Source organism: Mesoplodon mirus (assembly GCF_964341445.2).
Source record: "Mesoplodon mirus genome assembly, chromosome: 5".
In the NCBI taxonomy this organism is placed as follows: Eukaryota; Metazoa; Chordata; class Mammalia; order Artiodactyla; family Ziphiidae; genus Mesoplodon; species Mesoplodon mirus.
In genome coordinates, this window is record NC_138980.1 from 175775023 (window position 1) to 175794221 (window position 19199).

The window sequence follows — 19199 nt, forward strand, 5'->3', positions numbered from 1 at the left end:
GAGCAACTAAGCCCGTGCGCCACAGCTACTGAACCTGCGCTCTAGAGCCTGTGAGCCACAACTACTGAGCTTGTGTGCCACAACTACTGAAGCCAGCATGCCTAGAGCCCGTGCTCCACAACAAGAGAAGCCACCACGATGAGAAGCCCGCGCACCACAACAAAGAGTAGCTCCCGCTTGCCACAACTAAAGAAAGCTCGTGCGCAGCAACAAAGACCCAACACAGCCAAAGTAAATAAATATTTTAATAAAGCTTAACAATATGTATTTAAAAACTTTAAACACCATTCTAAATAACTTCTAGGTCAGAAAAAGAGGAAATCATAACATAAATGAGAACACAACAATAATAAAATATTACATATCAAAACTTGTGGGGAAAAAAACAAAAGTGACACTTTGAAAGTTATAATGCAGAAGAAACCTGAAGGAAGGAATAAAAAGAAAAGCAGAAATTGATGAAATAGTGAGGGAGGAAACAGATCCAGAACAAAAGTTGATTCTCTGAAAAGACTAATAAAATATTTTTGATAATATGTCACAAAAGAGAAACAGCATAAATTCAAAAATGTAGAAAAACAGGATATAATAATGTTATAGCAGAGATTAAAAAGAGAACTCTGTAAAAACTTCATACTATTAACCTTTAAAACTTAGGGGAAAAAAATGGAACAGTTTCCTAGAAAAATAGAGGTTACCATAGTGGATTCAGGAAGAAAGAGAAAATCTGAACAATCCTATAACCATTAGTTACTGACCTAAAGGTCTGATTGGAGGAATTGAATTTTAGTAAGTTACAATGAACTAAATAACATTTAAAGCTTTTCCTATACTGTAGCCATATCTACTAGAAGTTGTCATTCAAAATAGCTTTGAATAACAGCTCACATATTATATTGATATGAATGTTAAATGAATAAATGAGATTCCAAAAGAGTCCCTAAGCTCTCTTATTGTTTTAGATTTTTATAATACCTGCATTAGTCTTCCTTTACAAGCATAGGGTGGAAAAGAAATCAAATGTTCAAAGTCACCCAAACCACCCCACAGAATTTCTAGGTAGCCCATTCTTCATGGGCAGCCAGGAGGCAAAGGGGGGGAGGTTCAGAAGCCCCTTGGAAAGGCCCATGGCGGGGGTCAAAAGGAGGATCATGAAGAGCTTCCGGGTCATTCTAGAACCCAGCTCTCCTGATACATCTAGCTGCCCTCTTCTCTGAGCCCCACTTTCTTCTACTACAAAATGATGGGGACCACTAGCCTCTAAAATCCATTCCAGCTTCAAAACCCCCTGACAATGGTCCTCCTAGGTTTCTGAAATCTTCCTACACACACAAACACCCCAAAAGTGGCATTAAATCCTATAATCCTTTCCATCAAAATTAAAACTGGCCTTCAGGGGCTGACACTTGTTGATGCTGAATGATTAGGACATGGGAGGGTCTTGATACCCTCTTCTTGGGCACCTATCTGAAATGTCTTTCAATAAAAATAAATTTTAGATAAACAGAAATGCTTAGGGTTAGTGACTAGCATTCATTACAAACAAGAGCAAATTCACACTTAGAGGGTAAATCTGGGCTTGGCTTTGTTAACTTCCTTCAGCAGAACTGAAGCTGAACCTTATTCGCTCTGCTTGCTTCCTGGGAGCCCTGGCCCTGCCATGAAGAACAAGCCTGGGCCAGCCTGCTGGAGAACAAGAAATCACATGGAGCAGAGACCAGCCACCCCAGCCAAGACCTTCCCAGTCCTGCCATCTGCAGCCAACCCCAGCTAAAAGCAAATCCAGCTGAGACTGGCTGAGCTGGGCCACCCTTAGCAAAATGTGACTGGTGTATACACCCATGAGGTTTCACAGTTATTTGTTATGCAGCATTGCTGTGGCCATAGGTAACTGATACACTTACATGAAGAACACAATGGGGCAATATATGATACTACAGTGATGCATAAGCATCATTACGCATTGGTCCAAACCCACAGAATGTCCAACACCAAAGGTGAACCCTAATGTAAACTGTGGACTTTGGCTGATTAGGATGTGTCAGTGTAGGTTCATCAGTTATAACAAATGTACCACTCTGATGGGGGATGTTGACAATGGGGGCACGGGGCAGAATGTGCCTGGGGGGTTGGGTAGGGGGTATATGGGAAACCTCTGTGCCCTCCCCTCAATTTTGCTGTGAACCTAAAACTGCTCTTTAAAAAACTGTGTCCTTTTTTTAAAAAAAATGAAAAAAACAAAACAAATGAGCCTCTCAACTGCTTCTGGGCCCAGAGCGGCCCCCATCTTGGTCAGTGGAGAAAGGAAGAGGCCAACACCTGTCAGCCTGCCTGTCCCAAGCCCAGGCTTTCCCAGGCTCACTTCAGCTTCTCTGGTCTGGCCCCCTGGGCTCCCAGTCTAATCTGCTCCTTCTCCCTCCTCACCCCCTTTCCCACACTTCAAAATGTGCACATAACACACTAACATATTGATACATCCCCAAACAGCAAAGCCAGGCTCCTGCTCTGCTGGATGACCCTCGACAGACATGTGGAGGCCTGAGGCCAGAATTCACTTTCAGTACCAACCAGCCAGTTCTAAGCGCATGCAGGCCCATGAATACTGAGGCCTGGTAAATGCAGAAGGGGGTGTGAGTTCAAACTTGATTCTCATTTTAGAGAAAGGTGATTCCAAAGTTTATAAATCTTACTATGGTATTCAAAAACCCAACAAAAACAGAAACAAAACATTTCTCATGTATATGTCAAGATAAAGGTCCCAATCACTGTTACAAATCTATGAAACATTTAAGCCCCCCAGGAGCAAAGGGAGACACCCCCATACTGGGTCTGCAGTGTGGATCTTCCTGAGCAAATGAGAGCAAATGGCTGGAGAGGCCTTCGAAAAACTTCAGCAAGAGGCCCTGGAATTTAAACATGCATGAGAAGAATTATATCAAGAAAGGAGTGGGAATTCCCTGGCGGTCCAGTGGTTAGGACTCCGTGCTTCCACTGCCGGGGGCCAAGGTTCAATCCCTGGTCGGGGAAACTAAAATCCTGCAAGCTGCGGGGCATGGCCAAAAACAAATAAATAAAAATAAATAAAAAGTAAAAGAAAGGAGTACAATATTTTAAATTTAGCATAATTGGGCCTAATTTGGTTCAAGAGCTGTCTGACATTCAAACTGCCGCTCTGTAACAGTGAACACAGCACAAACACTTCCTTTGGTTCCAGTACTGTCTGCAGGGCTCTCAGGGCTGTAAGGCTGAACCTTGAGAGGGAAGTGAAGAATTAAGAAGGAGAAGTGTGGTAGCTTCCATTGTCCCAGCGTCAGTGGGAACAAAACACGCATAAGTGTACGGGACAGCAGAGCACACTTTGAATGTTGCTGAATAATTGTTTGACAGATATTTATAGGTTGCATATTCAATTACACCATCCTTTTAGAGCAATAACTATTTTAGAAGACTGTGCTGAGCCACACCCGAAATTCTATGAACCTCAGGAGCCAGGAAAGAACATACCTTAAAACAAACATGATCCTTAGTTACTCCAACCAAATGAAACCTCTGTCAGCTCAGGAAAACTCTCTTCTTAACTGACCAGAGATCAACAGCTCAACAAAAACAACCCCCCCAAAAAAAACCTTTAGAGACATTTTTCTTTTGCGAAGCTGCTGCAGGCAGCACCTGTAATTCTATAGTTAATGCAATTAGCCCGCTCCTCCAGCAAAAGCTCTTGGGCTCTCTGTAAGCTTTTTTACTGCTACTAATCATAGACCAGTCCCAAAGGGCTCCTGCCTCAGGGCCTTTGCACATGCTGTGCCCTCTGTCTGGAGTGCTCTTCCCGAGTTATCTTCTCTACATCTTTACTTGAATGTCACATGTCCTCTCAGATGACCACCCTACCTATATACAATTTCAGCCCTTAGTCTCTGAACACCTGGATTGCCCTCCCCAGCTCCCAATGCCACTCCACTGGCTTAGCTAGGCATGGGAGGAAAGGTCTCCCTGAGGAGATGCCCTTAAGACCAGAACCTGAAGGCAGTGAGTGAATGAGTTGAATGGCCATCTGGGGAGGCACACCACAGCCCTAAGGCCGGACCCTGGCACGCTGAAACCACATTGTTTCCCGATTTCCTGTTTCTTAGCCGGCTGCTCCAGGCCAGCCTCTCATCAGCTAGCCCTGGGAGGCCTCTCCGGCTTTAGCACCCACATCATCCCGCACTGCGACCAACCACACGGCACTTGCCACCACCCGCTTCGTTCCATCTGTCTGGCTAGAATGTCTTCCCACCACCATCTCCAAAAGGCTCCCCTTGCTGGGCTTCCAGAATTGTCCTCAGCTCCCTGCTTCCAAGACATTTGCTCTGCATTTTTATAGGGCCCCTTTCACATCCTGCCTTTGGCTAGAAGCACTGAGTACTATTACTCTCTAAGCACTGGGTACTATTACTCTGAGTTCTTCCTCAACTAAAAGGCAGAGACTGTTTGATTCACCTTGGAGTCTCCTGCAGTGCCAAACCGTGCTTTGTACACAGTAGGTCTGCAATAACCACTCAACGGTGACTCATTTTCCCATTCGCTACAGGGTCATGTTTTGGACCTTGAGACACTTTATTCTTTCGAAGTGTTTCAGAATAGACAGAGGCTGTTTGATAATAGCATCAAGAAGACACTGGGAAGAACAGAAGCTCTCGCCTCACCCCTTCAAAGCCCAGAACCCAGGACGCTCTCCTTCTGATCAGAAGATAAAAGAACCGGGGGTCTTGCTGTTGGTAGGCCGAGTGCCATTTCTCCATCCTGATTTGGTGGGGAGCAGAGAGGAGACTCAAAGCAGAAAAACAAAGGGAGGCTCTTTAATCAAGGGCAAAAGCAAAGAGAAAAAGAGCTTTGCCTGGCCGAAGGAAAAAAGATAAAAAGCTGGAGGACGGCTCTTCCGAGCAAGGAGAAGGTAGGTGAGTGAAAAACAGGACAAGACAGTAAACACGGACATGTCAGAGTGCTGTGTGTTAGGGCGTCTCATGCTCACAACCCCGGGTGGTTGGAGCTGCTGTCAGCCCTACATCACAACGGGTAAACTGGGGCAGAGGGGTGCTCAGAGGATGGAGCCAGCCTCCTCTGACTCTGCACTGAGGGAGGGGCTTTGAAAATGGCCCAGAAACTCAGTCCGTCAGACCCAAGCCCCTTGGGGACGGTTTACGCTGTTCTCAGTGGTCTCCAATGAAGCTGTTTTCCAATTTTTATTTTTTGGCCCCAAAGGAAACAACAAAGCCCAGCCCAGTGGAGCCTCAGAGTGGGGGCTGGTGAGCCAGGCCCACCCCTGCCCACTGGAGAACCCAGGCTGCCCGAAACCCGGGAGAGACCTACCCTACCTGTGTTTTTCCTGATGCTTATCGGGCTTCCTTTAAAGCAGCCCTGGCTACCTGCTTCAGGAAAGTGAGGTCTCACATAAGCATCTGTTTGTGCAAAGTCACCTTAGTAAAAGTGAAAGCAGAGCCTGCAGAAACAGCACCCATTGCCTGGCCACCAGAGGGAGGGCTGAGATGCAGTCATTGCCGGGTGTCCCAGCGCCACCAGGGTGATCTGCCCACGAGGACCCCAGGTTAGCTCCCCCAGCCCTAGGGGCCTCAGGGCCGGCACCACCTGACACATTACACCAAGTGTAGAACCTTCCCCAAGTTCAAATGCTGTGTCAAGTTAGGCCATACGTGTAGCAGCAGAAAATGACCCTCCCCCGGGCTCCTGTCTGCCTAAGCCGGGCCCAGACCACAGTCAGGGGCGAACCAGCCGGCCCCCTGAGATAAACCAAAGGTACAGGGTCCCACCAGTTCCCAAGGAAATGCACCTCTTTCTTATCAGGCGTGGGCTCCCGAGCAAAAGCACTTTCCCTCCCGATTTGTGTGCCAGGCTGAGGCTGCGGAACCCCCGGGGACCGGGGAATGTGACAATCAGGTGAGATCTCTGCCACTATGCACACAGCACAGACCACGGGTACTTGGTCACCGTGGTCACCCTGCGGTTTTTCCCTCCAGCTGCTTTGGTGGGTTGTGTTCTGAGAGCCAGTTCCTCTCAAGCCAACTTTTTCTAAGTGTTTCTCATCGTCTCTGGGTCTCGCCCTGACTGATGCGTACCCCGTGCCTCTCCCGACCTCCACGCCCGCCTGCCTTACCTGCTGGGCGTGCGCCCCTCCGCGGCTCTCCCCGGGGCCTGGCTCTCCGCGGTGACCGTGCAGACAGCCAAGTCGGACATCACGCTGGCAGGTCACCAGGAGCGGCCGGGCGTGGGAGGGGGGAGGGGGGAGGGTAAGCAGGGGGTCCCAGAGGAAACTCCGAACCCGGGGGGCGGGAACAAGCCGATCCGCGCTCGGGCGTGGAAGGGAAAGTGCAGGGGGCAGCGCGCGGGCCGAGGACTGGAGGCAAGTGGGGCTCTGGGCAGAAGAGCTCTCCCCGGCAGGCGAGCAAGGGTGACGGTCAGAGGGGACCGAGGGTGAAGGGAACCGGCGAGGGGCTTCCAACCCGGATCCCGGCGCGGGACCCAGGCGGGAGTAAGAGGACTCCGGGGGCGGGAAACGAGGGGGCTGCGGCGAGCACGCGGGACTAGCGGCGGCCCCCGCGGCGCTGTGACCTCGGGCAGATCAATCGTGCCGCCCCACCCCAGCCCGGGATGGGCAGGCCACCCAGGGCTCCACACGTGCCCCACGCCCAGAGAGCGAGGAAAAGGGTTCACCGCGGGCGCTGAACAGAGTCAGGATCCGGGTGGCGAGGGCCAATAGGAGGAACGCGGAGGGCACCCGAAACCTGCGGGGACGCCCGCTTACCCGGCCGTTGCGGTCGGTCTCCTGCACCTCCTCGGCGCTGGGCCCCCGCCGCACCAGCGCCCTCAGCAGCCCCACATCGTTGGCGCAGGCGGCGCGCAGGAGGGTCGCCGCCTCCGGGACGGCCTCCGGGACGCTCTCCGCGCTCACGGAGCTGTACTCCTCCTCGCCTCCAAAAGGGTAGAAGGAGTCGTCCGAGGCGATGCTGCGGGTGTCGGGCAGACTCGAGAAGTCCTCGTACTCCTCGAAGTCAGCTGGGTCCTCCCCGGCCTGCGCGTCCCGGGGTGGGGACGGCGACTGCGGGGACACGCGGCGCGCCCCACCGCCCTCCGGCCCGGGCCCGGCCAGCAGCACCATGCTGGCGGCCGGGGCGCGGGCCGGGGGCCGGGGAGCTGGCCGGGGGCCGGGGACGCGGGGCGCGCACCGAGGTCACCGCCTCTTGTCTCTTGCGGCCCCAGAAAAGCAAGGCTCTGCGCGCCCCAGCTCGGCGGAAACGCGCGCCCGGCGGCTGCGCTCCAGGACTCCAGTCGCTGGAGGCTGGAGAAAACCCCTAGAGGGTGGGCGGAGCCGCGGGGGCTTTCTGAGCGCGGCCGGCTGGCGGGGGGGTGCGGAGGGGCGGGGACCCGGCGGGGGGCGGGCGGGGCGGCCCCGGCGGGGGAGGCGCGCGCCCCGTGTCCCGCGCCCGCAGGCCCGATCCTGGCAAAAGTTAAGAGCGAAGCAGCGGCTTCTCGGCCCCGCGGGGACAGCGCACCCGGCTGCTTTGACGGGGAGCGGAGAAATGCACGCGCGGGAGCACCAGAAGCAATAACTACAGAACCCGAACGCCCTTGTGGCGGGCGGCCCCGCCCCTCCACTCCGGCGGCCCCGGGGATGAGGGCGAAGGTAGGAGTCGGAGGACGCCGCGGGCTGAGCCTGCTCTGACGTCGGGAACGCCCAGATCCCCGAGGCCCGGAGCCGCCCAGGGCGTCAGGCCTCCGGGCTGGGGTGGGGGAAGTTTCTCAGCGTCCGAGGCATGGAGCCCGTTTTTGCATCTTCCCAGGAGTCTGGGCTCCGGGGCCAACTTCACTCCCGGCTTCAGACCCGGGCATCCCCGGGGCGCACTGGGCACGGAGGACAAGTGGATGCGTGGGAGGTGGTGTCCACCCTGGTGCCCCTCTGAACTGGGAGCTCCGTGCTGCCACGGGGTTGTCCCAACCCGGGGCGGGGCGTGAGGCGCGGGGGGAGGATTCGCGGAGTCCCCAGGTCACTCAGAACCCGGACCAGCTGTGGCTTTCAGGTTACTCCTAAAAGAGCGTCCCTGGGCAGGTGTCCAGGATCCTCAGGGGGTAACATCTGGGTGCGAAAGGGCGGCTCCAGGCCAGAAGGGTTCCCTCCTCCTTCACCCCTGGCCAATGTCACCGTGCCCTGGATCTGCGGAGTCGAGACGGATTAACTGCGTGAAGCCGAGACGGGGTGCTGACTCCGCGGCTGGCCGCCAAACCCAGAGAGCAGGCCCGCAGGCGACGGCCGTGATCCCATCCCCGGACTCTCCCTGGCCGGCGCTTGGCCTCTCCCCGTCGGTCCCGGTGCAGGGGTTGAGGATTAGCTGCGCGGAGCCCCTGACCTCCTGGAGGAGGATGCACCGTGGGCCAAATCCTTGTGGAAAAGGCTTTGCGTGGAGGCGCGGTGTAAGGGCGCGCCGAGCCTGGGTTGAAGGTGTTGCATCTTTGACAGAAAGCATCGCAGATCCAGGGGCGGATGCGGAGACCACAAGGCGAACACCACCTCTTTCTCTCTGTCCCCTCTCCCTCCCTTCCTTCTTTTCTTTTCACCGCTCTTGACAGCGTGCCTGCCAGGTGCCAGCGCGTGAGAGGCCCTCGGGGTGCAAAGGTGAACCAAACCGGGCCGCCGCAGGCACTCACTGGGCACAAACTAGAAGACCCCAGGCCCCGGGCGGGCAAGCTGAGGGCCACAGTGGGGAACGCGGTCAGAAATCCCCGGGATGGGCGGTGGAGGCCAGAGTGAGGTTTGAACTGCCCGTCGAAGGCCGCTTGATCTTGAGCCCCTGGTGTTACCCTGCGCTGGGCCAGAACTGCGGTGGTGATCACGCCGGCCTCCGGTGTCCTCGGGGCCGGCTAACGTGGCTTCCTGAGGCAGGGAGGGCCGCGGCCGGAGGACAGCGACTTCTGGTGAAGACAGTTGGACGCCTGAGCGAGCCCTGAGCCAGAAGTGAACTTGCGTGCACTGGCCTCCTTCTGTAGTCCGGGGCTTTCTCTCCGAAGCCCAAAATACCCCAGATCGTTGTTTGCTTTTTACCTTTTTCTGTAACTAGCCGTATTTACGTACATTCCCACTCGGAATTTCCCCCTTTCAAAGTTGATGGCTGTTTTGGTGTTTCCAGAGGCCTGTTAAATGAAGTCAGGGGATTTACAAATTGAAGTGACCAACACCCCCTCACCCCCAAGGCGGGTTGGGTTTGCTGGCCCTCCTCTCCCCCCAGCCAGTGCAGGGTACCATGTGGTATTAAAGAAGGAACCCCAGTGGCCTGTGACAGGGTCCTGGTGGAGTTGAGGCAGTGGCCTTCCTGGCTGCAGTCCTGGAGTGGAGGACCGGGCACCCTCTTCTGGAGTGGGCACCCCCTAGGTCCTCATCCCTGGTCACTTAGCAACAAAATTCAAGCTCTATCTTTAGAGTTCACCACTTCCTCCTTTCCTTCCTCAGAAATTTGGGTGCAAATAGCACTAAATGGTTTAGCCTTTAAAGGTAAACTTCTGAAACAGCCTGCTCCAAACAAGGACTCGTCATTTGTGAGTGATCGGACTCCAAATCTAAACTGATTATTTTCTCTTTCAAAAATGCACCCCTTGGGGCTTCCCTGGTGGCGCAGTGGTTGAGAATCCGCCTACCAATGCAGAGGACACGGGTTCATCCCTGGTCCGGGAAGATCCCACAAGCCGAGGAGCAACTAAGCCCTTGTGCCACAGCTACTGAGCCTGCACTCTAGAACCTGTGAGCCACAACTACTGAAGCCCGCGTGTGCGCCACAATGAGAAGCCACCGCAATGAGAAGCCCGCTCACCACAACAAAGAGAAGCCCCCGCTCGCCGCAACTAGAGAAAGCCCGTGCGCAGCAACGAAGACACAATGCAGCCAAAAATAAATAAATAAATACAATTTTTAAAAATGCACCCCTTTTACCACAAAGACAAGAGATTCTCAGTGTTGTAAAAGAACATAAAATTAGGCATTTAGATTTTTTTGTAAAGTCAATGTTGCATATTATATGTACAAAATCTATATAAGAAGGTGAAAGTAGCTTATCAAAACTGCCAACACACTCAGGATAACTTTTTATTTTTGGAATAACTCTTAAATGAGTAACATTGTGCAAAACGGTATTTTATCCAGACCTGTTCAATTTCAATGAACTATTTTAATTTATGATTTTTAAGTGTTGTATATGTATGGCAATTAAGCAACTTATTAATTTAGTTGAATAATTTGTCTTTGAGCCATTAAAAAAAAGATTCACTACTTTAGTTATCGTTCTCAAAGAGGCCACCTAACTGTAACACCTGTAACACCAGGAAGATCTTTCAAAATTACAAGCAGTGTATTTAAAGCTTGAAAACCAAATGCACCTGTAATGGCCTCCTCCCGCAACTATGTTTAGAAGGCAAAGTGCTGGGGGGCAGGATGGGGGACCTAACGGTGGAGCAAACTCAAACCCTCCCCACTGCTCACCAAATAACACCCCACCCCCAGATCCAATGGCAGAGTGATTTTAAACACTTCACATTGTCTGGAATTTAGCACAAAAATGACTGTTAATTTTCATTATTATTAAATTTAAAGTATCCATCCGACTTATCATATAAACTGCTCTGCAGGAGCTGCTTCTCCAAATGTGTTGCCCTGTTTGCCAGAGAAGTAGCTCACGTGAGGTGAATGAGTAATGCTTTTTATTTTTTCTTTTGGAAGGCAGTGTAGCTGGGGATAAAGAGCAGATTGTGATATCAGACAGAACTGTCTTCCAATTCCGTCTCCTCCACTGCTGAGTTGCAACCATAATAGTTCTAAATTTTGACTATTACTGGGTATACCAGTGTGTATTTGACCAATCTCCTAGTCTTGATATTTAGGACGTTCCCAGCATTTTCTTACTGTATCTGTAAAGAAAAAAAAATGTTGCTTGCCATTCCAGTTCTACAAAAATCAAGTCATAAGCCACTGCAGTCACCCACTGACAGGGAAATTCAGGATGGGGGGGAAAAAAAGAGGAAGCATTCTGTGCTTTGGATACCTGCCCCTAGATAGTTAAAATACACATCTAAGGAAATTTTTCAATGATCCCAGATTCTTGCACCTTCCCATACAGGGAAAAGCACTAAAATCATTAATTTTAGGAGGCGTTCTTTGTGATTAGCAGTGATCTTTTGATGTTCAACTCCATTTCTTTTTCCAGCGAAAAATTCGTATATATTCAGGCTCCCCCCTTACCTCTTTCAAAGCAGTACCTTGGAGCTATCTAAGAGGCTGTTTCCCAGACTGTAGTCCTCAGTAAGGTCCCCGAATAAAACTTCACTTGCAACTTTTATGTTGTGTGTTTTTATTTCAGTCAACACATCCAAATGCATCCTTACCTGGTATTTTCTTGAGAGAACCTCCCACATCAGGTGGCTTGAACATCTTAAACTTCAATATTTTCTTAACTGCTGTTTTCAAAATGGTAACCCAAAGTCTAGACTACTGGGGAAAAAATTCAAGAAATGTATAAAAACTGTTCTCAAGGAAAGAGACATGACTCAAGGGAGAGCCATACCATGATCTTAGATGGGAAATCTTGAATGAAAAGAAAATTGTTACTGAACAAAGTTCGTGTGCCCAGCACAGAGTGGGGCCAAGTACACCGAAATGTCAGACTTTGGAGCAGAGAGAGGTTTATGGCAGGGCCAAGCAAGGAGAATGGGTGGCACGTGCTCCAAAAACCTGAACTGCCTGATGGTTTTGGAGGAAAAGTTTTTATAGGCAAAACTTGGGGTGAGGGCTGAAGGGTATGTGACTTTCTCTGATCAGCTGGTGATGAGCTAACAGAGCAGTTATCCAGGAATCTTGCGCTCAGTCTGAAGTTGCCATCCTGCGCCTGGGTGAGGGCCTTGTTCTGCAGAAGAACTCAGAGGTGTTGTTACATACATTCCTTGAGGAGTTCCTAGGACCCTGCTCCAAAGCTGCACTGTTGTTTCTTGACGGCTCCCCCTTGTCTCTGCATCCCCTCCCTTCCCTAATTAGCAACTGTCCGAACCCGCCCTTTGGGACTCAGGGAAGGTCAGGGAGGCTGAATGAAGCCTATTTCCTACAAACAAGAAATGGGGGACACAGAAAAGGATTTGTGCCTGGGAGCCTCACAGGGTCCTGCTTGGTTTCAGGACCTGCTTGTCTCCTACTGTTCTAGAAATGACCAAATTCCAGTGGAAATTCATGGGCTGGGGGTGGTTCAGACACAACAAAATTAAAGCAGATCTCATGAGATAATACACATCTAATAATTTCCTTTGTTGTTGTTTAAGCTTCCAGAGCTGGTTTCCATAACAACAACTAAAAGCACTTTAATTCTGCAAAAATAAATTAATAAAGCCTATTTAGAAACAAAAACAGGGGCGAGAGATAAACGAGGAGTTTGGGACTGACATATACACACTACTATATATAAAGTAGATAACCAACAAGGACCTACTGTATAGCACAGGGAACTCTGCTCAATATTTTGTAATAACCTATGAGGGAAAAGAATCTGAAAAAGAATAGATATATATGTATGTATAACTGAATCACTTTGCTGTACACCTGAAACGAACACAATACTGTAAATCAACTGTACTTCAATTTAAAAAAATAAAAATAAAACAACAAAACACGCCAAATGGGGCAAAAAATTAACTGTAGGAAAAACATTCATTGTGCCACCTGTTACAAGTGGTTGATGGCTGGACTATAGGGAGATTGCCTGCAAATCAAGAAGAAAGCACTGGGCATATCTATCCATTCTGTTAACCCCGTTGTCCTCTGGTGAGTGGCAATATAGCTTGCCAAAATGAAAAAGGCTGTTTCTTGCTTTGGGTGGTGATGCTGAAAGCTGGGCCTCTGTGCAGCGGTGCCGAATCAAATCTCAGAGACAGAATTTTGGGTGAAGTAGAAAAGAATAGCTTTGCCGGGCAAAGGAGGACACAGCAGGCTCCTGCCCCGAAAAAGCTATGTGTCCCAACCCAGAAGGATTTGATGAGGAGTTTTATAGCAAAGGTTCAAGGGTGGGGTTGCTGATAAGGTTAAGGTGTGTGCAGGGCCTGCACTCCTCTAATTACCTGGTCTCAGGTAATCTTCTTGATGAGCTTCTCTGGTTCTTTTAATGTAGCCTCAGTGGGTTTCTTGGCTGCTCTTCCCTTGATTAGCACCTGTTGAGTCTGCCCTTTGGAACTCACGGAAGGTCACGGAGGTTGGGGTCCGTTTCCTATAAACGAGAAACGGGACAGAAAGACTTCCGTACGCAGGAACCCCACAGGGTCCTGCTCGGTTTCAGTGGCTGTGGACGAGGGCACCCCAGGCAGGCTTGGGGTCTGGACTGAGTGACGGCTGCAGTTAAAAGCAAAGAAAACTAGCTCAGTGCCTGGGGTTGGTGTCAAGGAAGAAGATGGGGTCTTGGTGAGACCCTAAGCTTGAAGGCTGAGACACTCTACTTTCTTGCTCTCACCTTCCTCTCATAAATCATCTTCAAGGATGGACTTCAGAGAAGCTCATCACCTCCTGAAGTTGGCAGCAGGCTCCTCCAGCTCTCCCCCTGCCCACGTGAGAAGTAGAAGTGCCTGGGGGATGGGACTTTTCTTAGTCACTCTTTTTTAAAAAAACAATTTAAGCAAACCAAACTTTTTTGGTTGGGAATTTTTGCAAATTTCCTTGAGTTTTTTGTAGAAAAGAGAAGTAAATTAAGAGCGTCCTGAAGTCCATCTGCAGAATGGCTGGGCCAGATTACCCTTCTGACCTACTTAGAAATACAAGAAAAATTCTCCTGTGTATTTCTGGGTCTCCTTGTTAAAGAGATTAGCTGCCCTTTGGTGCTAACTCGATTCAGTGGACAGCTACGAGATCCCTTCCATTGTAATCTGGATTGGAGTAACCATTTAAGAACTTCATTTTCTTTTAGGGAGGATTTCTGCCTTTGTGGTTAAATATTTGGAAGAAGTATATGCATGTGTGCACCTAACTGCCAGTTCTTCTGCCTTTTTCCTGCTCTTGATGGGAACTAGCGATAAAAGAGTATCACTAGGGAAGCCATGTTTACTCCAAGGACAAAAGGCCTTGGATCCTCATCTGAATAAAAGTGGTTGGATTTTTAAGGTCAATTTAGGAAGTCATATGTGATGTGAAAAGCTATTAAAGGACCTACTGAACAGAAGGCTTCTCCACAACCCACCCTGGCCTCCCACCCTGGTACAGGGCAAACACTCTTTTTCCCCATCACCGCCCCTTTGTTCATGCACCTATAATAGTTCCTATTACCCTGTTTTCCAACAAATTTTTGCAAAACTATTTTCCTTCTCATAAACTGAGAATTCACTAAATTCAAGGACCAGGTCTTATTGGGTTTTGGTTTTTTTTTTTTTTAATTGAGATATAGTTGATTTGCAGTGTCGTGTTAATTTCTACTGTACTACAAAGTGATTCAGTTATACATATATATATATACATTATTTTTCATATTATTTTCCATTATGATTTATCACAGGATATTGAATATAGCTCCCTGTGCTATACAGTAGGACCTTGTTCTTTATTATTAGTTTATTTAATCTCCAGCATCTAAGAGGGTGTCTCACCATTTTGATTGATGCTCAGTAGATCCCTATTAAATGAAAGAGAAGATATGGCATCCTAAACCAGGCCCCAGCTGTCTGTCAGGACCTTCTGAGTTTTGACAAGATCAAGCACAGATCAGGAAACTGAATTTTCTTTAGCCACTTGCACGTCTAAGTCTTTGGATCTTCAGGAATTAAAAACAAACAAAAGAAAAGAAAAAAAAACCCACATTATCAAAGGTAGGAAGACGTAGGACCCTGGGGATGTCTGCATTCTGTACCAGCTTCTGACCATCAACGGTTCCCTATAAAGCCGGATTAATATCTTGCCATGTGTAACCACCAATCAGACAGCTGGGGGCACACACTAAGAAGACTCGAGTCTCACCCCGTGCTGGTGGTCCTGCTTCTAGAGGGGCATCTTGTGAAACAGGACGGATGGGGCGACACACACGGCTCTGAGCCTGGACCCACGTGTCCTTAGGGCAGGCCTTCAGGCCCCCTCACTCTCCCTAACTGAGCATAAATTCAGTAATCAAAGCAAAGTCTAAATCAGAATTTTAAAATTACTATGATGAATCATTCAGTTTGGCTTACACCTATTCTTGGCCTAATTCTCTTGGCTGGATTTCATGCCAAAATGTTCTCAGGGGGTCAAAGCTAAGGGCAGAGAGAATTTGGGCTGAACATGCCATGCATGAGGAGAGAATCACTGGGCAAATATTTTAAAAATGAAGTAAAAATTAATTCCCTGCCATATTAGTTTACTAGTACTGTTGTAACAAAACATCACAAAGTGGGTGGCTTAAACACTAGGAATGTGTACTCTCACAATTCAGGAGGCTACAGGTCTGAGATCAAGGTGTCAGCAGGGTTAGTTTCTTTTGGGGCTGTGAGAAAGATTCTGGTCCCCTGTCTTCTGTTGAGTTGCTGGACATCTTTGGCTTTCTTTGGCTTGTAGAAGCATCACCCCATCTCTACCTCCATCTGTGTGTGTCTCTGTATCCAAATCTCCTCTTTTTTTTAGGACAGCAGTCATACTGGATTAGGGCCCACCCTAATGACCTCATCTTAACTAATTACATCTGCCACAACAATATTTTTAAGTAAGGTCACATTCTGAGGTTCTGGGGGATTAGGACTTCAACATATGAATTTTAGGGGTACACATTTCAATCCATAACCCCTGCTCTTGGAGGGCTTCCATTCTATTGGGGATACAAATAACATGAAATGCACTGCATGTGAAATAGTATTACATGCCAAGAAACAAAGATAAAGCAGGGAAAGAGAATGGGAAGGATCCTGAGGTTAGAGTTTTAGTTGAGGGGGCTAGAGAAGGTCCCGCTGAGGAAGGGGCTTTGGAACTAAGACTTAAAGGAAGTGGGGGAGTGAGCCATGCAGGTGGTGGGGTCCCCATGCATCCCTGTCTCCTGTCTGCATGTCCTTCTCCTCGGGGAGGGCCCTGTAATCCCTGTCCTACCTGCTCCAGGGGCTTCGAGCCTCGTCCTCTCCCCGCCCGAATCCTGGCTCCAGCAATTCGGGCTCCCCAGGGTGCTGGACCCGCCATCCTATCCTTCCTTCAGTCCCCACGGTGGCCTCAGATCTTCCCCGACTTCCCCCAAGCCTAAGCCACGACCCTCCTCCAAATCTTTCACCTCCTGCTCTACAGAGAAACGGGAGCAATCTCTTCCAGACGGAGCGCCCCAGACCCCCCCTCTCCCAGCTGAGATTTATCTGCATCCCTGACCTTGGTCACTTCTCAGTTTCCAGTGGAAAAGACCTCTCCCCTACGGCTAAACCTGGAGCCTTCCTCCCTGGGGATTCTGGATACTACCACCACCCACCCCCGACGGTCCTCATGTCATCCTGTGGCAACTGTCCTCTGCAATCCACAACCCCGCTCAGCTCTGCATCTTAAACCAGACTCTGCTTCTTCCCCCAACCCTTCTCCACCCCCCTCAGTCTCACCTGCCTCACCGTCCCAGCCAAATCTTCTGCAAGAAAGATCTCCTTCAACAAGCTCCACTTTCCATCTTTTATTTACTCATTAATATATATATATATATATATGTTTCTTTGCAAATTGCAAAAGTAGTATGTGCTTTCTGGAAACACTCCACGCCTCCAGACCCAACACTCTGGGTGTATAAAGTGAAGACAATGTCTCCCGTCTCTGTTACTATTTGAATCACTGTCATGTGCTTCTCCCCCTCCTCTCCTTTTCCAAGGGTCCTGCAAGGGCTTCTTTTCTTTTAAATTCAATGGACATTCCCAGCCTCACCCAAATCTGACATCAGCACGAGCCCCATACTCTGCCTGAACAGTGACCATCTACAGCAGACACAGACGCCGTCGCTTGGACGCACTCTGGCTGCTCGCACGGTAGTCACCCAGCTCTCCAGTCCAAAGCTGGAAAGTGAGAAGCCTCCCCTGCACCATATTCCAAAACCCCTGTCCTTCCTGAGGCTCCAGGAATGGGAAGGAGGTGGGAGTTTTGCCCATGTGGGACTGCAGAGGGGCAAGGCTCAAGGGGTGTGAACCAGATTGTGAATTTCAAGGACAGAGACCAGTCCAGCTGTATCCTAAAGCAGCACGTGGCCCAGACAATGCTCAGGAAACGTTCCTGACTGAATAAATAAAAGAGATGGCTGAGCAATCCCAGCTTTCTCGAGATCCTAAACCTAGAGCAACTCACTCACCCTGCCCAACCTGCAGTATCCTACCCAACCCGGAAGACATTAGCTCATCAATTCCAAAGACAAACAACCCGGGTACAAAGATTGTGAGAGCTACACCCACCCCTTACAACATTAACTGTGGTGGAGCCGACAGTTATGACTTTTTTTTTGGCACATTTTTACACTTGACTACGATTGCCTCTGGTCCCATGGTATAGATTGTCTCAAGAATTCACCAGAACATTTTGGCATTTTATTCTTGGACCAGAAATATCCCCAGTTTACGATGATAAAAATCCCCAAATTCTGTTCTTCCCTCTCCTAATCTGCAGTTATTCAGTCACCTGGTTTCCTGGAGGAAGCAGATGCACAATCCACATCTCAATTTGCACATTGGACCACAGATTCCTCCACAGAATCCTCCCTGCTGGTGACTCACGCCCACATTCCCAGCAGGAGCAGTTGGCTTCTGAGTCCCCCTTACCAGACTGCAAGGATGCTTTAGGGATCAGCTCCCCTTTGAGACCTGGTTTCTGGTTTCTTCTCTGTTAGCACAGACCTCTCTCTTCCCCTCCCACCCCTCACAAACATTCTCCTTGACAGAATTTCTTAAGTTAGCATTGATGGAATGGGTGGAACAGAAAACATCTCAGCACGGTCCTGCTCTGCAAGCTTGTAATTGCTCCGGACAGTGAGATGTCTGTACCTGCCCGTGTGCTCACGACATATGCAGCTAGGGTCCCCTGACAGCTACCAACCGCTGGGGCTGTAGATGACTTAGATTGGAAGGGCTGAACAATGTCACGAAGAGAGCAGGACCTTAATAAAGTTCTCGAATTTATTTTTATTTTTTTGGCAGGGGGAGGTACCAAAGTACTTTATTTGAAGGAATGGTATAAGAAAGGAACTTAAGAAGATTGTTTTGGTGCAACTTCTAGAAAAGGTAAAGGTAACCCCAACATGCATGCACTTCCTTGGTGACCAGGACATCACCCCCGTGGCTATAGAAGCCAGCCTGAGGCTTAGCTCTTGTCGTCACTGTCTCCCAGGATGCGCTTGTCAAAGTGGCAGTCTGCCGGCCAGAGTTGGGACTCCCATCTTGCACAAGTTGGTTATGTGGTCGCCCAGTTCTTTGAGGGATTTCACCTGCTCATTCAGGTCATGAGTCTCAATGAAGTCACCCAAATGGGGGTCATTTTGTCAGTGGCCAGTTTGTGCAGTTCTGGTAATAACAGATTCATGTTTTTTTCCAAGTAAAATGCACACTCTGGCAGATTCAGCCTGTTCTCCCAGGTGTCACAGTCCGGTTACTTGATCTCCTCAAGGAAGATTCAGCCACCTCGTTGGTTCTGCAACTTCATCAGTTTCACACTCTCCTCACGAGATCAGTGAAAAAAAGACTTTGCAAAGTTCTTCAAAGCAACATCATCGGGTCAAGGTCGTCAAGGCACAGATAGGTCGAGGCACAGAGCTCCAGGTTGATCTGGAGGTTGATGGCTGCCCGGAGTCCTGCTGGCTTTGCCGGGGGGGTGCAGGTGTCCTGGAGGTGGCAGCAAGGCCTGGGGGCTCTGAGGGCCCGGGGAGCAGGTGGTGGAGATCTGGCTCTGAGGGGACGGCTGGGGTTGGGGAGGAGGGCCAGATGCTCCAAGCACTACTGAAGAAGGACACCATGGCAAATCTCCCGCAGACCATCTTGGATTCTGATAGTGGAGCCCAGTGGATGCTTGTCTTGAGGGGAGCAGCCCGACCAGAGTCTTTGTGACCCCAACCAGAGGCAGAGTAGACAGACAGTGGCTGCCTTGCCAGTTGGTTGAATGTGCAGGCATTAGACCCGGAATAATGTAAAAAAGTCAATACGTCATCTCACTTCAACCTCAGTAGAGCCTTAGTGTGTGT

At 49.7% G+C, this 19199-nt stretch overlaps 1 protein-coding gene across 1 annotated transcript in view; it reads right to left on the bottom strand.

Moving 5' to 3' along the window:
* ANKRD33B (ankyrin repeat domain 33B) overlaps positions 1 to 7274 on the bottom strand; it is a 91131-nt gene extending 83857 nt beyond the window's left edge. The window contains exon 1 of the mRNA XM_082620500.1: positions 6800 to 7274. Coding sequence (XP_082476626.1) covers positions 6800 to 7153 — 354 coding nt within the window. The 5' untranslated portion in view covers positions 7154 to 7274. The remainder of the gene's footprint in view (positions 1 to 6799) is intronic.
* Positions 7275 to 19199: the final 11925 nt, after the last annotated feature.